At 36.0% G+C, this 23864-nt stretch overlaps 1 protein-coding gene across 4 annotated transcripts in view; it reads right to left on the bottom strand.

Annotated features, from left to right (window-relative positions):
- Positions 1–22346, bottom strand: part of LOC131051110 (protein MALE DISCOVERER 1) — a 131310-nt gene extending 108964 nt beyond the window's left edge. The window contains exons 1-2 of one of the 4 annotated variants that reach the window (XM_059218522.1): positions 21739–22346; positions 13864–14065 (exon numbers count right to left, since the gene is read on the bottom strand). In XM_059218522.1, the coding sequence (XP_059074505.1) occupies positions 13864–14041 (178 nt within the window). In that variant the 5' untranslated portion in view covers positions 14042–14065; positions 21739–22346. Of the gene's footprint in view, positions 1–13863; positions 14066–21144; positions 21398–21481; positions 21635–21738 lie in introns of those variants that run through there. The other 3 variants (XM_057985481.2, XM_059218524.1, XM_059218523.1) reach the window with 3 other exon arrangements.
- Between the last annotated feature and the right edge of the window lie 1518 nt (positions 22347–23864).

Raw genomic sequence — 23864 nt, 5'->3', positions numbered from 1 at the left:
CGGATAGTTTCTTTCCCAAGTATCTATGCAACTATAAGGAAAATCTTGTCATGAATTGCCTTTATCTGTTCTTCTATTCTATCAGCATCAACCTTTACCTTTTCCAAGACTTCATTTCGTGCAACCAACGTCCAGTGCCAACTATTGAAGTCATAGGCAGCCCCTACTTCAATTATTTTTCCATCAACCAATTCCTGTGGTGGGATTCCTTTCAAGTCTCCAAGGCACGAGATAATTCTATCTTGGATATCCTGGAAGTCAGCCCACACTTCTGCCATGTTCACAATCCTGGAAAGTAAAGAAGAGGTTTCTTCATATGCTGATGATATTCCTTCCATAAACATGGCTGCTTATTTTCTTGTACTTTCCATCCAATCTTTGGTCTCTCTGGCTGTCAATACTTCTTCCTCAAAACCTTTGACTACCTGTTGTGAATTCAAGAGCGGAAGAGCTTCTGGAATTGCTTGATCAAGTGGCTTAGTAGTCAAATGTTGAATGTAATCTCTCAAGCGCTCAACTTCCCTCTTGTACTCATTCTTCTTTCCTACTTCCTTATCCAGTCTTGCCTTCATGGAAGCAACTAAATTGTCTAGGTCTTCTTTTACTTGGGTCTTCGTGCTTATTTCCAAGTCAAAGTTGGTAATCTCATACTCATGGGGACCAATATCTCTCTTTGCCTTGTCTACCTTTGGCACTGCAATCTTGTACTTTCCTGCATCCTATTTCATCTCTCTGGATGGTGGAAAACCTTCTAGTTGGCTTCTTTATTGCAATTTGCTCTAATCTGGCCAAGAAATCAGTCATGTCATCTTCTTCTTGTTCTTCTACTACTTGTGTTTTTATTTTCAATCTCTCCCTTAGCCAATCAAGAACAGTGGACTGCTAAATGCCTTCTACTTTTTGGTTGCTTTCTATACGTGCAATACCCCGGAGTGCGGAAATCATTCCCTCTTGAAACTCTCTTTCTTCAACACCCATTTCATTTTTTGATTCTAGTATTTTTGTGTCAGTAGGAGATGGTGGTTGTTCATCTTCTTGATGGACTGATTCTACATTCTCCTCATGGATTGGGGAGGGAATTTCCATTTCTACCAACGACTGATCAATGGCCAATACATCTATGTTTGCAAATGCGGCAGAACGAGATGGTTCCACCCTTTGTTTCTTTTGAATAGGTCCTTCAGTCACAATTGTCTTTCCTTTAGTTTTCGAAGAACTTCCCACTTCTTTTTGTTTTGCACCTTCAATTTGTTTGGCACCTTGAGAAGCTTCAGCATTTGAGGAACATTCTTCTGCTTCGCCCATAAAATCATAAGTAAAATTTACATTTCTTCTTCTCAGCCTTTGGATCTGTTTATCAACCCACCAATGGGAATAATTTTCTATTGGTCGCATCAAGGTGGCTAAGTCAGCATGTTCAGGTTCTAACCATTTGATAGGAGGGAGAAGCGTATCCCCATCAAAGCGTGGCCGAGTGCACTCTTCACTTTCTTCCACTTGATTTGGCACAGGGAAAAGTTTAGTGATTCTGATTAAACAAATTGGCAACCTAGACCACATCCTTTTCTTGACAGCATACTCATCAGCAGCATCTACCCAATAGTCTTCTATCTCCACCCTATATCTAGATCTTTCTCCATTCACTAATTCAATATTGTCACGAGGATCAAAGTTTGCCCTTGATTGGTAAAAGGTAAAAGAGTACCATTGCATCTCCAATCTAGCTGTTTCAACTGCTCGTGCTGAAGGACAAGATTCTAGCATGTTTCCAATAAAGAATGGAAAAGAGATAGCAGCCTTTTGTCTTATTCTCTTGAAGCTCTGATATGATTCTAATTGTCTGAGAACTTCCAACAGGACCATCTTGTTGGTTGGATAGATTGGCAATCGGTAAGGACAGCCAGTGAAACCTTGGATTCTGATATAAGTGAACTTTGGAAACTGAATAAACTAAGATCCGTACTTGCTGATTAGACTTTTTGATTTAGGAGAAAGTCTTTTATGAGTACCTCCTTGCAATGTTCTTGTGATATACATGAAGAACGCATCATTCGCCCATTTGAAATGACTTTTCTCCTTAAGCTGCAGCTGAGGATAACAATCATATGACCGGAATTCATTCTCACTACCTCCAACTGTACCTTTGCAAATCAGTCCTGAATATCTATACGTTGCAGCCAGTGGATAGACTATGTAAGAACTCACGTAAAATGTCTTCGTCCTCTCCAAGTTCATCAACTGTTCATAAAGGTTGTCGCTGATTATGCAGGACCAATTAAATAACTTGGTTCCTGAGGTGATTTCATCCATGAAATAATACATCCATGTGTGGAATGGTGCACCTTTAGGACTGCCCATTATTCTGTTGAGTAGCAGGATGATATCACCATATTCTTCCTTGAAGTAAGGACATAGCAGATGCTTTGGCACTTTCCCTTGAGGTCTTTTCTTCTCTAACCAAGACTTGTTAGCATTCGCAGCACAGAGTTCAGATTGACTGTCATAGACCCTCTTGGTTTGCTCCTTAGTCTTGTGTGTGGCCTTACTACGGCTTGGTATGCCAAATGTCTCTTGAATGGATAATTCTAAAAGATTATCCAAGACTCTTCCATCTGGTGCAATTATCTCTTTTGATTGTGCGTTATAGTGCAAGGCACATTCAACTATCAGCTTGGCACATTCCTTGGCTAGTGGAAATCCAGCTGCCTAGACAATTCCATTCTGCATCATCTTGTGAGCAATAGGTGTAGGAATGTGTCCACCATGTCCATACATTCTCTTTCTGAATTCTTCTATATCCACATGTCCGAGGTCAGTGTCTGTGATGTTTCTCCATTTTGATTTGACCTTGGATTGCTGGCAAACTTCATTGGTGCTTCCTTGGTCATCCACCTGAAAAACACATGAAAACTTAATATTATTTTCAGATTTTAATTCTGATTTTTAATCCTCTTTTCTGAAAATTGCACTTTCAGCCTGTTAAAAGGTTAAGTTTCTGCGAAAAAGCAGACTGAAAGTGGAGGGTTTGGCCAAGAAATTGAACAAAATTGAGGAAAATAAGACAAAAAGGTAAGAAAATTCAGTCAAATTGAATCTTTGAATGACTGAAATTTACCTTCAACTCTGAAAATCTGTCTTAAAATCAGAGAAAGCACTCAATTTCTTGACCTCTAACACTTTAAAAGATTTTACTTCTTGAAAAATTTCTCTTGAAAATCAAAAATTCACAAACTTGAGAGAAAACTTCTTTTCAGTTGCTCTCCAAATTCTCAACCTGAATAGTGAATGGTGAAAATGAATTGGTTGAAAATATATAGAGTCTAAGATTCTTAAATTTAGAAGTTTTATTCTTGTTTTTTGTGTTTTTTTGTTTTTAAATTATTTTATTATTTTTTTTGTGTTTTTTTGCTTTAATCTTTCCAAAATGGAAAGTTTTATTTCTCTCTCAAAATTCCATCTTTTGCCCAAAAAGCAAACAATCTTCTAGAACTTTCTTTTAATTTCCAAAATTGTTGAATTTTTGAAAATATTTCCAAGTGTTGAAAAATAATCCTTGAAAATAATCTTAATTTTGGAAAATAATTAAAAATTTATTTTTATGTGAAAATTATTTTCCAACTTGTGTGCTTGATTTAATGTGTAATTTGCGAAAATTTGTCTTCCTGGCATGGCAAATTAATTGTCTTCATGTCTGATCAATGAGCGAATTTTCATTTCTCATCAGGCATCTTCACATATTCCATTTATGCTTGGACAATTGGAATCTTTGAGTTTGATCGACTTGTTTGGACAAGGATTTGGACAATTTTTTAGTCTTGTCTTGTGGATATGTCATGCTTTAGGGTTTGTGTCTTGGAATTTACTTCAATCTTCCTGTCTTGGCATGCTCCATGTCAATTTGTTTGTTCTTGGACTTGGAATGTTCTTGGACAATCATCCCTTAATTTGTTTTTAATCTGTTTTATGCCTTGGAAAGAGTTCGGGCAATCATCTCCTTGTGCTTGGTGGATTGGAAAAGTTTGGACAGTCATGAGCCTTCTTGGCAAGCTTTGTTTCATCTTGTGTCATGTTTAGTGTCCAACCCTAGGCGGACTTGGATCAGGTTATGCCATGTTTTATGGGACAAATTCCATGCTTGAATGCTTTCCTCTTGGCAAGGCGGAGTTTACACACCCTTGGACAAGTTTGGATTTGTGCTTTAATACATTGGACAAAACCTTGGCTTGAGAGGGCGAAGTTGGAAGAAGTTCAAACAATTTTGTTCTTACTTTATTTCTTCTTTCCTTGCTGAGTTTGTATGTGCTAAACCCTAGCTGCTCATTGGAGTCAATTAACCTTGGATCGGAGTTTACTGCTTGGACAAATTTGGATTACTTTCTTCCTCGGCGAATTTGGATAACCTTTTTCCTTGAATATGGTAGGGCGGACTTTCCACATCCTTGGACAAGTTTCAATAATCTTCTCCTTGATCAAGACGAACTTAGAGATGGGAGATGTTCTTCCTTGCAAGCGAATTGGAATATGCTAATACATATTACTTTGTCTTTGTGCTCATCGAACTTCCAATTTTAAATTCGCTGTCTATGATGAACTTGGATGAGTCTTGGACATGTTTGACGGAGTTCAAAGGTGGAGATTATATCCTTTTCCTGCCATGAATGAATTTGCTTTTATTCATGCCCATCTTCATCTCCTTGAACTTGGCGAACCTTAAAACTGCTTGCTTTGATTGCTGTTTGTGACAGACTTAAACAATTTTGTTTGGTTTTTCAAACCCTTAGACATGCTTTATGGCAAATTTTGTCATGTGTGTTTGAAGTCTGATAATCTGATCAGGTTCTGTCATGCTTGGAAGCTGCTTATTTTGCTCAACCTTAGCGAATTTTGGACAGAGGCTTATGCTGCTCTCACAATATGCAAACTTTGCTTAGCAAAAAGAAGTTTTAATGAAGTGAAATCATGTCTTATACTTGCTTGGCGGTTTCTAGAAGTTTCTATACTTGCTTTCTTCTAGAAGAAACTCCTTCAATCTTAGCGAATTCTGAATGCTTTCTTTGTTTTATTTACTTCCTTCTTTGGAAGCCTTAGAAGCTTCTCCTATATGCGATTTCTAGAAAGCTTTCTGCTTTGTGCTTTATTTAGCTTTGTTTCCTCTTCAAGATATGCAAACTTGGGAAGCTTTATTGATTTCCTTCTAGAAGACGAACTTGAGATTGTCTTTCATCTTTTCAGATTTAGAAAGTTTCTAAACATGTCTTCTAAATCTTTCAAATGCCATGTCACTTGCTTTACTTGCTTTATCCTTTCCTCACTTTGATGAACTCTGGAAGGTTCTTGATATGCTTTCTTGGCTTTCTTCTTAGAGGGCGAATTTGAGGATGGCCTTATTTGTTTTTAAAATGCCATGTAATTATGCTTTATTTCAAACTCCAAGTGAACCTTGATCTTTTTGCTTTCACATGCCATGTCATTGCCAACTTGGAAATCCTCATGCCAGTTTGGTTTTACTCCATGCTTTGGTCTTATCTTTAAACTTAGGCGAACTTGGAAGGTTCTTATGCTTTTCCAACTTTGGCGAACTTGGATGATTTCTTTGCCATGTGCTCATGTTTTGTTGCCTTGGACGAACCTTGGACAATCATCTTCCTAACTCTCTTCACACTTCCATGCCTTAGTTTATTTTCAACTTGATTTTGCTTGATTAACCGCCTGTAGGAGTTTGACTAACTCTTGCAAAGAGTTAATTAACCTTCAGTAGGAGTTTACTGTTTGTCGAACAATTTGGCTTGATCATAAGGTGGCCCTGACTAAGTCTTCGACAACTTTCCTATGCCTTGGCGAACCTTGATCCTACCTAAACATCTTCCATGCTTGACATTCCTGGGCGGACTTGACTGACCATCTGCCATTTTTACTTCTTCAACTTAGGCAAAATTTTCAATGTGCCATTTCCCACTGTTACCCTCAGCATTTCATCTAGAACAAAACCCTAATCAGGGTTTCCACTTTGCTTTTTGCATTTGGAGACCTAATTTTCGAAATCTGAGAACATGGGCACTAATAATATGGCTGATCTTTTGGAACAAAACCCTAATTAGGGTTTGCATTTTTCTTTTTTACCCTTAAAGACATAATTTTTCAAATCTGAGAACATGGGTAGTAATAATTTGACATGAAGATCAAAACCCTAATTCTAGAAAAAAACAAAAAAGAAAACCCTTTCTTTTTATACTTAGAAGCAAAATTTCTCGAATCTGAAGACATGGGCACTGATGATATGGCCAAAAGGACAAAACTCTAATCTCAAAAAAAGCAAAAATTTTGAAGCCTAGCTTTTTGTACCTAGAGACAAGATTTTCAAATTCCGACAACACGGATTTTCAAATTCCGACAACAAGGGCAGAGATGAAATGACCTGAGGAACAAAACCCATATGCCACTTTCAAAAAAGCAGAAAAAAAGCAAAAAAGCAAAAATTTCTAAAAATAGAAAGTTGACAAAAATGACCCAAAGCAATTGCGATCTTCGTCCTTCAAACCCTCTAGGCACTTTGACAACACTTATACATGATTTTGAACATGATTTCTCAACTTGGCTCGGGATGACCTCAGAAACTCAAACTCAAAACTCTCTCAGAAAATGGAATTATGAAACTGTAGAGCTAGGACAAAATCCTAAAAAGCGAAAAACTGGGGGTCCCCATCTACGATGGGGCGATGTGTGAATTAGGTCACAACAAGTGGATAACCAAGGTCATGGAATACGACATCAACATCAAGATCACCAAGCTTGCAAGAGGCAAAGGCCTATGTGAACAGCTTGTCTCATCTTCTGAGACTCCTTCAAAGATCGCCCTTGTGTTACAAGAGGATCGACCAACTAGCAACGACACTCAAGTCAGTTGGGTGAGCGACATGACCACCTTCTTAATGGAAGGTAGATACCCCCAAGGTCTAGATAGGACCAAAAGAAGACACTTTAGGTTGCAATCCATCCCCTATGTCTTAGTGGATGGCACCCTTTTCCGAAGAGACTCTAATGGAGTCTTGTTAAGATGTATTGAGCAAAATCAAGTCAGCAGATTATAAGAAGAATTTCATGATGGCTCTTCGGGGGGCCACTTCTCCACAAGGACTACAGCTATCAAAATAATGAGGGCTGGTTATTACTGGCCAACTTTATTCAATGACACGCATGGATGGGTGAGAAATTGCAAGAAATGTGCTTTCTTTTCTGGAAAGCAAAGGCTAGCTGCCCTTCCTCTCCACCCTATTCAAGCAAATCAGCCATTTGCACAATGGGGTTTAGACTTCATTGGCACGATAAATGGACCTTCTAGTGCTGGTCACAAGTGGATCTTGGTCGTAATAGACTACTTCACCAGGTGGATAGAGGTAGTTGCATTAAAAGACGCCACAGAGGCCTCAGTGTTGGAATTTCTTGATGGAATTGTGACAAGATTCGGTGTCCCCTCCACCATCATATTAGATAATGCCAAGGCATTTGTCGGAACCCAAATCAATTCTTGGGTAATTAAGCATGATATATACTTAAAGACATCATCCAATTATTACCCTTGGGATAATGGCCTAGCTAAATCTTCCAACATAAACCTCATCAAGATAATCAAAAGGACAATTGAAGACAATGAAAGGTCTTGGCATACTAAGTTGAGTACAGCCTTATGGGCTGATAGGATCACACTCAAGAGGGCCATTGGCAACTCCCCTTTCATGTTGGTATATGGGAAGGAAGCAAGACTCCCATATTCCCTGGAGTTACCCTCTCTTGAACAAGCACATCAGCTAGAATTGATAGAGAATGATGCCATGACAGAAAGGCTAGCTGAGCTAATGGAGCTAGAAGAGTTTAGAAGTCAGGCTTTGCATACGCTTGAGGCCCATCAAGAGCAGGTCAAAAGAAGTTTTGACAAAAAGGCTACTAATAGGGTCTTCAAAGAGGGAGATCTAGTTCTCAAGTGGGATGTAGACAGAGCCAAAATCGAACGACACTCCAAATTTGATGCTATCTAGAGTGGTTCGTACGTCATTACCAATTGCAAGGAGGCCAATGCATTTCATCTTTCTAGGCTTGATGGTGAAGTTCTCCCAATCCCCATAAATGGGATTCATCTCAAGCCTTGCTTCTAAGGAGGGTCTTGATGACAATGTAAATATTAGATCAGAGGTTATTTTTCCTTCATAAGTGCTCTTACATCTGCTGCATTCTCCTTAAGAGAATGTATGCTCTAGTTTCTAGCTTCCCTCCACGTGTTGGCACGCACATGTTTTGGGTCCTTCCAATGACTCAGTGCCCAATGGATGATTAAGGCTTCTGGATTTAATGCTAAGCAGGCAAGCATCCCGCAGAGGTCGCCAAAATGTTGTCATTTTATGACATCCTTGATCCATCAATGAGAATTGATCAAAGATATGTTCCATGGACCAACGCTGCCCCAGTTGACAAGGACAAAACCAGTGGAATCATGAAATGTTAAGTGTGGTCTTGTCAGGAGGCAGAGTTCCCAAGCCTTTTCCTCCTTGAACCCGGAATCCCAAAATTCCCAGTTTCCAAGCCTTTTCCTCCTTGAACCCGGAATCCCAAAATTCCCAATTTCCAAGCCTTTTCCTCCTTGAACACCAGTTCCCAAGCCTTTTCCTCTTTGAACCCGGAAACTCAGAATTCCTAGTTCCCAAGCCTTTTCCTCCTTGAACCCGAAATCCCGGAATTCCCAGTTTCCAAACCTTTTCCTCCCTGAACCCGAAATCCCGAAATTCCCAGTTCCCAAGCCTTTTCCTCCTTGAACCCGGAATCCCGAAATTCCCAGTTCCCAAGTTTCCATCCTCAAACAACCTTGGGAGAACTTCTCAATTCAATCCAACAGCATCCTATTATGTGTGCAAACTTGAATAATCCAAATCAATGCCCGATTTCTCCTTTCAAAACTTTTTGATAGCTATTTTAGGAAAAAGCTTTTTTGCTGATTTTTCAAAAAAAGCATTTTTATGCTTTTCGTTGCTTTTTCAAAAGTGTTTTTTGTTTTTGTCCTTTTTTAAAAATACATTTTTTGCTTTTTAATCACGTTTCTTTGTTACCAGTTCGTCCCTAGGCAATCTCAAGTCCCGATCTGATTTAAATTGGGTTCAGTGTCCTAATCGGGGTCAAAACCATAGGGCATCAAGGAATAATCACCAAGTTGGTATGTTAGAAAGAAAATGGAGGGTCTAATATAAATCATAAACCCTTGCAAATTCAATTCTCAATCTCTAATGGTATCAAATGTATTACAATGCATAGATCATGTTTATCATTGTTAAGGACAATGGATTGTGTTTGCAAGAGTATCAGATGATTGCCTTCAGCACTCTATCAAGTGTGTAGGGGCAGTGATCTGTAGATAATAGTGAGCAAGAGTTAGAAGTTAGAACCATGTTAAAACCTTAGGGCTATTTCATAACTTTAAGGATACCTTAAGCCTTATTCAAATTCTTGACACACTTCAAGGTACTATAAACTCCAAAAAAAGCATTCTCAATATGCATAAAGACCTTGTGATACAGCACCAAACAAAGACAGTGTACAAGGAAGCAATCATGAGAGTGACAGTAAACTTCAAATGATAGTGGTATAAAAAGGGAGATCATAGTGCTCTATGAAGAGTATCCTATGTATCACAGTTTTCTATGAAGAGCCATGGATATGACAGTCATCAAGTTGTTATCTATGAAATGTCATTCATAGTCTATCGAGACTACAGTCTATAGAGCTCATTATCACATATAATTGGTATGTCAAGTAAACCCAAGTCAAATGACCTACAGGAAGATAGTCAGCTAATATCGATGGTGATGATGATATTTTTGATGACCCATATGATATTTTATTAATGATCAATGATGTTTGATTGTTGACACTTGACATTATTATTTTTAAACTTAATATTTATCATGAAATTTGAGTTTGCCTAATATTTGAGTATTAATATGGTGATGTATTTACTATTTTGCTATGCTATTTGACTATTAATATGGTGGTGTATTTTGAACTTAATTACTGCTGCAAATATGTATATATTTATGATTTTTATATGTTTTTGTATTGACGATCCCAAAATGAACCCAACCCCAAAAACAAATTGACAGAACCCACGGACTGAACCATCGAACCCAAAGCCAAGCCAGTAACTTATATTAAATCATACACTAAAGCATAATCATCCCCAAACCTGAGAACTATACAATGTTGTCAGCTTAATCATTGCCTCAAATAAGCATATCTTCGAAGGGAAATCTTGGAAATGTATGTAAAACCGATGGCTCTCAACAACAAAGCAAGGTATATTACTTCCAAAAATGAGACTAAGAGGCAAGGCAGAAGAAGGGAGGACCTATAAATAAGACTATTCCATTAATATGATTTGAACAAATTTTCAACAACTTCCTTAGCTACAAAAGAACTAAATTAATTTCTTATGCTTTTTAGTAGTTCTTTAAATGTTATTTGAGTTTATTTTTTAAAATTATGTTCTTTATTAACATCTCAAGTTTTTGTTAAATTTTTTCCCTAACTCCAAAGTCCCTATTTCAAGATTTTGGCCCGTCTTTTTTTTGGACCAGGACCTAAATAATTTAGCTTATCATTCTTGCGGAGAATTTAACTTTTCTTGGTTTGTTAATGTTATTTTTAAATGCTTTTGATATATCTAAATTATAAAAATTCAATTATTGATTTTCTATATTATTAAATTTCAATAGCCATCTCCCAATCGTCAACTAGAAAAAAGTCTTCCCCAAATTCAAAAAAAGATTGCTAACCCAACTCTTCTCCCCATCCCCAAAACTTGGAGAAACACTACAATTTCATTTATCGCATCATTCATTTTTTTTATACTTTTCCCCTAAGATAGGCTGAAAGTTTGATTCCTTATATTCAATAGACTAATAGTTGAATATCAAGATATTTTTTAATATTGGGACACAACGGAGAAGAGTTGAAGTAATTCAAAAAAAAAGTTCAATAGGGACAAACCTTAACCTATCTAAGGTGAGTTCTAATTCTAGTCCAACTCTGCCTTGGTTCTAGCCCTATGAACCAAGGATAACTTGCAAGGTTCTAAACAAATTGCATTTAAAAGAAAACCAAAACTTTTTAGAAAAAAAAAACCCTAAAAGAGCATTTTTAGAGGGATTTTGATCTTGGTCAAAAGCAATAAAATTGTGAAAAATGGCATGTGCCATGGTCCCTACAGATTGCCTTAATTTGGGCCTAGATTCAACCCCACTAAGGTATTGCCACCCCCAAAACCCCACTCTAGTTTTAAATAGCAAAAAAAACATTGTTATGGGTTATGCTAGATGGAAAAGCAACATTTTTTACCTAATTTTTTCTAATTAATTTTGAGTAATTGAATTGCATTTATGCTTTTTGTTAACCACGTCAATTTTGATTCTAAATAATGCTACTATCATATAAAGCATCTTGATTTATCATTAACATTTATGATTTAACAAATGATATCAAATTATCAATTATTAACTGTGTTCTATATATTGTACTTTGTGTGTATATCAAATCAACAAAAGAAATCTATTGTGGCAATTTGCAAGGACTCTTGACATAAACAAGAAAAATAGTTAAGTGGATGTTCCCATTAGACATACAATATTTACAACCTAAATTGGAAGGGCAGCAATACTAGGGTTAGTGCACATCTCTAGTAAAGGAAGCAGTCATTATAACACACTCACTCTTGAGGAGACGGCTGACATGTTGAAATTGTATAGTAGAAAGATTTGCACAGCATCTACTAATGGTCTTTCCTCTATTACTTTAAGGTGTGTTTTACAACACCCGTAGTTCCAACTTTGAGGTGAGTGCAATGGTTATAAATATGTTTAGTGTGCAATCTCAAGAGAATGCAAATGATACATTGGAAAAAATTTCTATGCTGATGGTATTCAATTTTGGGTTGCTAGATCTCATTATTTCGGAGGTAGACACCAAAGTATGGCAAAGAAAATCCACTTATATACCTCCTAGAAAAACCAAATTGAAAACCACCATCTTCAAAAGAAATTGTTCCAAAGCTAATTTGTTGATGGAAGAGCTGAAGGTCACAAGTGGCACTTGAGTGCTCTATCATCATGATGGTTGGATGTGCATTAGACACTATTCACTTCTCAATTTTATAGCAATACATTAAAAATCCCTTATTTCCTTAGCATTGTTGATTGTTTTCAAAAGAAATGGTGTCAAATTTCAGTTCCAGATTTTTGAAAATGCTGCTGAGGAGGTTGCCCCTTCCAATGTAGTGCAAGTGGCTACAAAGGCATCATTCATTCGCAAGGTAACCAAGAAGTTAGTTGATGCTACTTATAAGAACATCAGCTGGACCCCACATTATGTGAACTTAAGGAAAACTGCACCAAAGGAAACAAAGAAGATTAAGTACAAAGAAGATTAAGTAAAACATCTGCTGAGTACAAGGGAGCCACAAATGTTCAAATGCAATCACCACACCTTGTTGGCATTGTTTCAATCCTTTTCAAGGAAGGAATTCTTCAAACTAGTTGAGACTCAATTTGCATCCTATTTGAATAATCAAAATGACGTTTATGTTGCAAGAGCCCTTGCAACTAATGATAATGACACAAGAATGAACTAGGTGGGGGGAATCCAAGACACATCAATAGAAGAGGGTGAAGAATGTAGTGTTCGACAATTATTTTTGGTTAGAACTGAGATACATCACATCCACTATATCCCTTGTTTTTACCATCACCATATATGGGAACTCTTATAATCCCAAACTTGGAGTGATCTTTGAGTGTATTGATAGCAAAGGCAAAGGTCATCATTGCCCTCTGATCAGATCATAAAGGGAAGTGTACTCAGAGAACACAAACTGAGTGACTACTTAAGAGAACGAACATGACCAACTGAGCGACTAGCCCCTAGGTTATCATGCTAACATGAATAACATCCTCAGTACTTTATAATTAGTAATTGGTTATTCTCCTAGCTTGAATCTCTAGGACTTATGCAATGTGCCTATCATATAAACTAGAATAAAGAGTACGAGGGCATTAAACTGCATAACAGCAACTGAATACATCAAATAAACTCATGATGATAAGAATATAGAAGGATTTATCAGCTGGCAGGTCAGCTTCAACAAAGCAATTTTATTGTCAAAATAGCATTGAGGCTGGACATAGCCTATACTCACCTAAAATTTCATAGCAGCATCATACCTGGTTATAGTCTGTGCTTGAATATGCTGAGTTCCACCTTGTAACTGGTATCCCATCCTCATAAATGCAAGCTACCACTATTGTTCCGCTATGATTAACATATTGTTGAGATGAAAAATTGATTGTCATTGAGTTTGGGGAGTTTTTCATTGATTGTTATTCATGCATGCTTAAACTCAAATTAGAAGGTTTATGCTAATGATCACAAATCAGCAGAAAAGAGAGGATGTCAAAGAAATTGAAAACACATGTCAAGAAAATAGTTGCACTTGACTACATGTACAAGTAGTGAAGCAGGTAAAGTTACTCAATTTGATCTATAAGATAAAAGCGTAGAAGAGCTTTCATTAGTAGTCTGATAATCAAATCTCAAAATACATAGCTAAAAAATTGCTCTCCTGTCCCGCTACATATTTAAATCTTGCTAGAAAAGTAAAATATAGTACATCATGTTTATGTAATTTCTATAATTGGATATTAATTAACCAGTTGACATATTGTTTGCAAAAACTAAACCCATTTTTAATCAATTTAAAATTAGGCACTGATTTCTTACAAACACAAAATAGATGTTTGAGACTTGAATAGGAAATAATAAAACATAACATACCTTTCTTAGTTTCTTTATAGTCTGAAGACTCCTCTACTTTTGTACAGTAGAATGGCAGTATGGATTTATGCATGCCATGGTAAAAGAGACTAAAAACCTGGTATACAATGAAAAGTAGGCAGGCAAGAATAATGACAGCACCAGCTCCAATAACTCCATACACCCATGCTTCCATCATTTCCTTTTCCCAGCAGTAATTATCCTACCAATATATCTCTTGATTAGATAAAAACAGAATTTTGTCTTCATATATGTTAATTTTAATCCAATCCAATTCCTGAACAGAAAAGGGTAATTTTGTAGAATCACGGGAGATGGATACAAGTATTCCCCTCCTGAAAACTGAATGGATGTAATCAACTTGAATTGCAGTTAATATTATAAGGGCATTTCATAATTATAATAATTTATACAAACTAATTAGTTTTGTAATGTGTGTTAAGTCATGTTCCAATGTTCCACATAGGTGCCTCTTAGCATATTATCAATTTCATAAGATGTTTGATGTCACATAATCATCTGTACTTATTATAGTTTGGCACAAATTTTCAGACGCTATCTTTCATTCTACACAACTTTTCTAGCAAGCATCAAAAGCAGACAAACACTTTGAATGCAACTCATTGCATGCACAATCTTTTGTTGTAACTTTCCAGTGACCTTAAAAAGCACTAAAAATGAAAAATATTATCACTTGTATCAATAACAACTAACAAGCCAAATCAATTTTATCAAAATATGTTTCCAACAGTGCTAATTACAATATATAATTCTATTTATAAAATACACCACAAGCATAATAAATGTGCATAAGCCTTTAAGAACTGTAATGAATGGGCATGAGATGTGATTAATTGAACTTAAAAATGACTAGGGTTAAATATCATTTATAATCACTGCCATTTTATGACTGTAGCAGTTCATCTGTGGCTCCACTTTATTATGATTATACAGTTATTGATATTATCATATATCTCCTTTGTGGTACAGAGCCCTCTCACCTAAGAGATTAGTAGAAAATCAAGGGGATGCCATAAAGAATATGAACACAAAATTGTGCCAAACCAGTCATGATAATGGTGCTGGACCGAACCAGGAATGGACCCTTATTACTCCCTTAGATAATAGCAATTATCCATTAACTACTCATAAAAGTTTAAAATCATACATACAATTATGGATAAACCATGCATTAGATGCATGTGCAAGTTTCCAATGGACAACAGACAAGCATCCATTACTGCCTTGTGGTTAATAAGCTCATTAAGTTACTGAATACTACTGCAGAAATGTAATGTCCACTTGTTGAAATAGGATTTATTAATAAATAATAATAATAAATTAAAATACAAAAGAATAAAAATAAAAATTAATATAATTAAAATCTAGTTAAGTTTAAGGAATGGTCAAAAGGATGAAATGCAAAGTTGTGACTCTCTCAAACTTGAGATATAAAAGGAGGAGAAGAGAACTTCATTTTGTTGAGACATGGACCAGCTAGGACTCGAACCTAGGACCTTCCATATGCTGCTGGAGTGCTCTACCACTGAGCTACTGGCCCCTCTTGGACCAGTCCATCGTCGGTCCGGGTGTGGCTTATTTCCAACACCAACACCCCCCCTTAAGCCACACCTCTCGTGTGCTTGGGGCTCCTAGCCTGGACCTGGCTCTGATACCATGTTGAGACATGGACCAGCTAGGACTCGAACCTAGCACCTTCCATATGCTGCTGGAGTGCTCTACCACTGAACTACTGGCCCCTCTTGGACCAGTCCATCGTCGGTCCGGGTGTGGCTTATTTCCAACACCAACACATTTGGGGGAAAACAAAAATGAAAAGAGGAGGAAAGAAGGGAGCAAAGGAATTAAGGAAGCATTAATAGGAAGAAGATAAGGAAGTGATTCTTTCAAAGGGGCAGCTATGATGAAAGGTTGTGACCGTTTCGAAGGGTGGTAATTGTGAAAGGTTGTGACCATTAAGAAGAGGTGCGACTCTCCTTCACATTTGATAATATAAAGAGGAGAAGTTTTCATTTGAGAAGGAAGGATTCATGGAATAGAACAAAATATCTGAAGCATTAAAAGTAGACTTAGGAGCAAACCTAAATCAAAATTATAAAAAAATCTGGAAGAATGATATGAACATTTATCAAAGAGATCAGAACACAAATAGAAATCTGCAAACAATAATAAAGCAGGCATAGAAGGAAAAGAAGAGGAAACATTAAATCAATAACTAGAGAATCAGACCTGATCGAATAGAAAGGATTCTCATACACACACACATTATATAGGTGAGTATAGGCAGCATATCAGATTGATATAAACAGCAGACCTATGCATTTAAAGAGGGAAATAACATTGAATTGAATCTGTCCAAAATACCACAGCAGACTAAAAATACATAACCTGCAATAATTCTACAAGTATATTGGCAAGATTTAGTGTCCTCCCAAAAGGGGACATTACAAGTGGTATCAGAGCATGTTCCTACCAGCCTGACGGAAATTAGTTAATGCAATTAAATCAACGATTTTTAAGGGCTATCGAAAGAGAAAGGAAGAGAGCCAATTACGTAATATAGAGGTAATGTTTGATGGTGAAACAAAAGGAAATCCAAGTAAGAAAACAAAGCATGATGAGGAAGATCTTAAAAGTATTCAAGCAGGAGAAGAAGGGACAATGAACAAATGGAGCTTTGTGGATGAGCCAATCTAGTGATTATGGCACCCTTACATCCTCAAGATCTATGGGACATATTAAGTAAATGTTTGAAGCGTATTGAAAAAAGTTTATGACACATCAATGAGCATACAAGAGCAGAACGATTGGGGTTAGGCCCACTTCCTAACTCGAAATGGATTAGGAGCAAAAGGATTGGAAGCAGAAAGTGGGCCTAACCCCAATCCTTCACGCTTTATTGAAATTCACTGAGACCTTACTTGGTAACCTTGTTTAGTGAAATTTTATATTGGTTTTGTTTTTGACTTCCTTGATGCAATCTTATCCATGCAAAAAACATTGCTCTGAATGACGTCTCTTAATTATTAAAACTATAGCGAATGAAATATTTAGGCGCATACTCTACATTCATAATGTAATGAGGAGTTTTTTGTTAACAATATTCCGTCTCTCTAAACATGTCTCTTTTGTCCCTTATGTGAAAGAGGCTTTGAAGACTTTTGGAGTAAGTTTCAAACATACCATGATGGCAAATGGTAGAAGTGGCAGGAGCTTGATCAGCGTGCTAAAACCTTATTGACTTAGGATGGATGAACACATAATTTTAGTTTAATTGGGTAATTTGTTATATTGTCATCACTGGCAAAATTCAATGAAGCATTGTTACTCCTGTTAGTGATTTATTTTCATTAATAGAGCATACAATCAATATTTTTCTGATTCAAATGTTAATTTTCTTAATCCACATTATTGTTTGAAAGTCTTTACATATAAATTTGTATTTTAGTAGACATGGGTTGTCTTTTCAATGTGGTTCAATGGAGATTGGTATACAATTCTCAACATTGCTGCTTTTCCAATAGACTTGCTGTCTGTTCTGCCTGCTGGAATTAGCTTCTTAAAAGCTGAAACATTTTCATTTTCACCTGTAAAAGAGTTTTGACATTTTCATCCCTTTCCATGTATGAAACAACATCATTTAGATGGTTGGTTTGTATCATAATTTATTATGTGTCCTTCATTTTCTTAAGTCATACAATACTTAGTTTACTCTTACCAACTAAGTATACAATGGAGATTGGTATACAATTCTCAACATTGCTGCTTTTCCAATAGACTTGATGTCTGTTCTGCCTGCTGGAATTAGCTCCTTTAAAGCTGACACATTTTCATTTTCATCTGTAAAAGAGTTTTGACAGTTTCATCTGTGAAAGAATTTTGACATTTTCATCCCTTTCCATGTATGAAACAATATCATTTAGATGGTTGGTTTGTATCGTAATTTATTATGTGTCCTTCACTTTCGTTAAGTCAAACAATACTTAGTTTACTCTTACCAAGTAAGTATAGAATGGAGATTGGTATACAATTATCAACATTGCTGCTTTTCCAATAGACTTGATGTCTGTTCTGCCTGCTGGAATTAGCTCCTTAAAAGCTGAAACATTTTCATTTTCATTTGTAAAAGAGTTTTGACATTTTCATCCCTTTCCATGTATGAAACAATATCATTTAGATGGTTGGTTTGTATCATAATGTTTTATGTGTCCATGTCTATTCAATGTGGTTCAATGGAGATTGGTATACAATTCTATTACATAAAAATATTTATTTAATTTAGGGAAAGGATAATTTAAATAAATAAAAATATAACAAAAGGATTGGGGTGAGGCCCACTTGCTAACTCCAAATGGATTAGGAGTAGAAGGATTGGGGTTAGGCCCACTTTCTGACTCGAAATGGATTAGGAGTAGAAGGATTGGGGTTAGGCCCACTTTCTGGCTCAAATTGGATTAGGAGTAGAAAGATTGGGGTTAGGCCCACTTTCTAACTCGAAATGGATTAGGAATAGAAAGATTGGGGTTAGGCCCACTTTCTGGCTCGAAATGGATTAGGAGCAAAAGGATCGGGGTTAGGCTCATTTTCTAACTCGAAATGGATTAGGAGCAAAAGGATCGGGGTTAGGCCCACTTTCTGACTCAAAATGGATTAGGAGCAGAAGGATTGGGGTTAGGCCCACTTTCTAGCTCAAATGGAATGATAGGGTTAGACCCACTAAAGGGATCTAACAACATGTGTATTTGTTTGTATACTCAGTGACTGCATATATTCAAGTGTATGCTCCATGTTTGTGTATATTCATGTGTATACTTCGTGTTTTTATGTGTATGCTCCGTGTTTGGTTCATACTCGATATGTTCTAGAAAGATATAAGTTGCATTTGTGGTCATAGATGAGTGGCATGCTTCTAATCCTAATCTTAATATAAGTTAAGATCACACATGCTTTGACACATATAGATATCCAAATTATGGTACAAATGTTGGGTCAACCAAATTAAAGAAGAAATACCAATCTCCAAGGATTGATTTATTTAGTTCCTAGAAACCTACATTGCTTGAGCACAAGCAATTTTGGGAAGGGCGGACTGTAATGTCCATTTGTTGAAATAGGATTTATTAATAAATAATAATAATAATAAATTAAAATATAAAAGAATAAAAATTAAAATTAATATAATTAAAATTTAGTTAAGTTTAATGAATGGTCAAAGGGTGTGAAATGAAAAGTTGTGGCTCCCTCAAACTTGAGATATAAAAGGGAGAGAAGAGAACTTCATTTGGGGAAAAAAGAAAGGAAAAGAGGAGGAAAGAAGGGAGCAAAGGAATTAAGGAAGCATTAATGGGAAGAAGATAAAGAAGTGACTCTTTCAAAGGGGCAGCAATGATAAAAGGTTGTGACCCTTTCAAAGGGTGGTAATTGTGAGAAGTTGTGACCATTAAGAGGAGGTGTGACTCTCCTTCACATTGGATAATATAAAGAGGAGAAGTTTTCATTTGAGAAGGAAGGATCCATGGAATAGAACAAAATATCTGAAGCATTAAAAGCAGATTTAGGAGCAAACCTAAATCAGAATTATAAGAAAATCTGGAAGAATGATATGAACATTTGTCAAAGAGATCAGAACACAAATACAAATCTGCAAACAATAATAAAGCAGGCATCGAAGGAAAAGAAGAGGAAACATTAAATCAATAACTAGAGAATCAGACCTGATGGAATAGAAAGGATTCTCATACACACATATATATAGCTGAGTATAGGCAGCATATCAGATTGATATAAACAGCAGACTTGTGCATTTAAACAGGGAAACAACATTGAATTGAATCTGTCCAAAATACCACAGCAGACAGAAAATACATAACCTGCAATAATTCTAAAAGTATATTGGAAAAGATTTAGTGTCCTCCCAAAAGGGGACATCACAAGAAATGTGTGTGTCAAGCACACAAGGGTCTTACCCAATGAGTCAGATCAAAGTCTTGTCAAGGCACGAAACTAGACCCCTCTTACAAGTTATACCTCACTCCCCAAACCCCACTTTCTTTCATACTGCACCACCTAGGGACACCCTAACTAAGTATTGTATGAATTAAGAAAATGAAGGACACATAATAAATTACGATACAAACCAACCATCTAAATGATATTGTTTCATACATGGAAAGGGATGAAAATGTCAAAACTCTTTTACAGATAAAAATGAAAATGTTTCAGCTTTTAAGGAGCTAATTCAAGCAGGCAGAACAGACATCAAGTCTACTGGAAAAGCAGCAATGTTGAGAATTGTATACCAATCTCCATTGAACCACATTGAAAAGACAACCAATGTCTACTAAAATACAAATTTATATGTAAAGACTTTCAAACAATAATGTGGATTAAGAAAATTAACATTTGAAACAGAATAATATTGATTGTATGCTCTACTAATGAAAATAAATCAGTAACAGGAGTAACAATGCTTCATTGAATTTTGCCAGTGATGACAATATAACAAATTACCCAATTAAACTAAAATTATGTGTTCATCCATCCTAAGTCAATAAGGTTTTAGCACGCCCATCAAGCTCCTGCCACTTCTACCATTTCCCGTTATGGTATATTTGAAACTTACTCCAAAAGTCTTCAAAGCCTCTTTCACATAAGGGGCAAAAGAGACATGTTTAGAGAGACGGAATATTGTTAACAAAAAACTCCTCATTACATTATGAATGTAGAGTATGTGCCTAAATATTACATTCGCTATAATTTTAATAATTAAGAGACGTCATTCAGAGCAATGTTTTTTGCATGGATAAGATTGCATCAAGGAAGTCAAAAACAAAACCAATATAAAATTTCACTAAACAAGGTTATCAAGTAAGGTCTCAGAGAATTTTGACAAGCTTATTATAGCTACTTTCATTCCAGCAGAGCCATCTCCCTCTCAAACGCCCTTGCTGGATTATTCGTCCAGCTATTAAGTGAAATGCAACATTCAATCAGGTCCAAAGTGGGTTCACTTGCAACTAACAGATCAATGTTTTGGGGCTCCAGCTGTTGATCTGCAGGATCACTCCAATAGAATTACACCATTACCACATTAAACACTGCAGAATCCAACACTAATTTAATTGGCTCAAAGAACTCGAGCTTATTCCGGTTCCCTCCAAAATAGTATTACAAGCTCAGTTCATGAACTACTTTGCATGAACCATATAAACCCAAATTGATTTGCGTGAGATTTTTTCATTCCTTTTCATGTATTTTTACCCTGGTGAAGATCAGGGTTCCAACACTAATCCCTGCTTATCAGGATGCCATAGTACAAATCTTGGCTGTGAAAATCTTCCTTTCACAGGGGATGGGTGATCCAGGTGAGCCAAGACTATAGCCAATTGTAAGAAAAGACACCCACCACACCAAATCTCAAACAGTAAAAGCCTAATAATCTCAACTCTGCATAACTGGTATAAGAATGCCCAAATATCAAACTGCCATATAATCTTCAAGTTGTAGTATGAACCATAACAACATCAATGGATTTTGGGATGCTATAGCCTTGTAATAAAAACAAACATAAACGGTTTAGAATGATCTTTAATCTCACCTAGTATGTATCCTTGCACATAATCCTATCTATTTATACCTCTATCTACCTATCCTGGAATAGGGTACTACCACCGAGGTTCATTTCACAGAGAGCATTGAAACAGAGAAAATTCAAGAATACCCTGCTCATCACTTAATTGACCTGGAACCCAAAAGTCCATGATTGAAGAAATTCAAACCCACAAGAACATTTAAAAAAGAAGCCCATAAATTCACACTGCACAGAAAACAACATCAAACTTCGGAACTACCAACCTCTGTGCGCAAGTCTTAATGCATCAGGTCCTTTGGTCCTCGATTCAAAGCAGCTCGTTCAATGAAATGTTTTAACTTCCAAGCACATTTGAACATAAGGAAAAAAACAAGGTTCCACAGACGGTCAAATTTCTTGGGGCTAACAAGACATACTAATCGATATCGGCTGAATATTCAACTTAGATCAGGTGGAGGAAAGCCACAAAGGTGGCAAAAGAATTATATGCTGTGAAAATTGTGGGGTAATGTGTGTCGGGGTGGTGGGTCCTCCAAATGCTCTTTAACATAGGAACTCACGTAATTTGTCCATGAAAAGCTCACAAATATTTTAAACAATGAGACGAAATTTGAAAATTGAAAGAATATTCGACTTGGTGGAAGTATTCTGCAATCCCTTCATCTGCCAGGTTAGGTTTGTTGTCCAATTACCTGCAATGGATTGTGATTGGGAAGGTATAATCCCTTCGATGCACGCTTTAACTAACATTGGCACATTCATTTGGTGTATGTGGGTGTATCTGCTTAAGTACCTACGGAAATTACCTATTTCTTACGTTGCTTCAACATCCATTATGCATTATTCCTTGAACTGCAATGGATGATCTCACCTTAGGTATAATGGTTTCTTCTGTTTTTTTGTTTTTTATGAAGACTTGATTAGAGTATTTTAATGTTAATGGATAATTCGAATGAATTGGTTCGTAAATGACACTTTTAAGTTTATTGTTTTTAAACATTCAAAGAAAACAACCTTATAAGTTTTTAATGTTGATTTTATTATTGGATAGCGAAAAGATAAGGAGCTTATTGGCCACAAATGGGTGGTTTAGATTTTATAGGTGAAATTTTGGTTGTTTTTTTTTTTTTCATTTTCGTTTTTTTTGTTTTTTATATAATAGTTAAGTGTTTAAATGGTGTATTTGTGTTTAAGAGTTGATATTTAGTTTAAATTTAATTAGAGTTGTAGTCTTATGTCTTATTGGTCCAGTTGTAATCTTAATCTTGTTATTTTTAATCTTAGTCAATATCTTGACCTTATTAAAATCAAATTTAATATTTGATCCAAGTCAAGTTAGGCAATCTTGACTCCATTTTCTAAAATCAAATTTCATCATGGGCCCAAGTCAACTTGACTCTAACTAGTCATTGCCCACCAACTCACATGCAAAATATTTATATTTGAATGCTAACATGTTATATAAAAGGGAAAAGATATATATTTTTTTAACCATCTACAAGGGGGAAAAATGTTATCATTCAATCAAAGAGAGCATTGCATCAATTATTGCATGCATGTGGACAACTATATAGTTACTTTCATTTTTACTGACATGTTTTCAAGCTTGTTCAAACACCATTGAATAAGTGCACAAGACCTAACTATAATCAGGATAAGTCACAAATTCTTCTCACTGTATAGCAAACACTACCAATGCATTTAAGCAACACCCAATTCAAGAACATACAAACAAACAAACAAACGTACCTCATAACGGTAGGAACACATAATCATGGCTACCATTGTAAGATCAAGATCATTTGCATGGTTCTATCTTAACACAAAATTAGTTACTCATTTTTTGGATTTGAACATTATTCTAAAACTAATAGCAAAAAAAATTCAATTGAATCCCAATTTGTGTGTTTCAACAAAACATTCATTGTCAAACATAGAACTAAAGTGCTCATATTATAAACTTTGATAAACAAGATCATCATTCTATTAAGCATCCAAAAGATAACTTGAAATCAAAATATTTCAAAGAAAATAAGAAGAAATATGCTTCTACTTGGGCTTTAGGTATTAAACGAAATTAGAATAAAAAATAGGGGAGACAAGAGGCTCTCAGGGATGTCATAAGAGTGACCATAAAAAATCTAAACTTTTAGGAGAATAACTTTTGGCTCTAGGTCTCCTAAATCAATTGGATCCATCCCTTCCTCATTTATCTTGATTGTGATTATTTCTTCGAATGTAAGAGGGCTTGTTAGCAAACTCAAATAAAATGTTGTTAAAAGATATAATGAAAGCAATGGTATTTCTACCCTTGGTATATTTATGAGTCTTCTTTGTGCATGAGATTCTCCAAAAAAAATCTTAAGTTGTAAGGGTGGTCTATCTCTAG

This window comes from Cryptomeria japonica, chromosome 3 (genome assembly GCF_030272615.1).
Source record: "Cryptomeria japonica chromosome 3, Sugi_1.0, whole genome shotgun sequence".
Lineage (NCBI taxonomy): Eukaryota > Viridiplantae > Streptophyta > Pinopsida > Cupressales > Cupressaceae > Cryptomeria > Cryptomeria japonica.
This window is presented reverse-complemented; position numbering and strand designations above follow the sequence as displayed.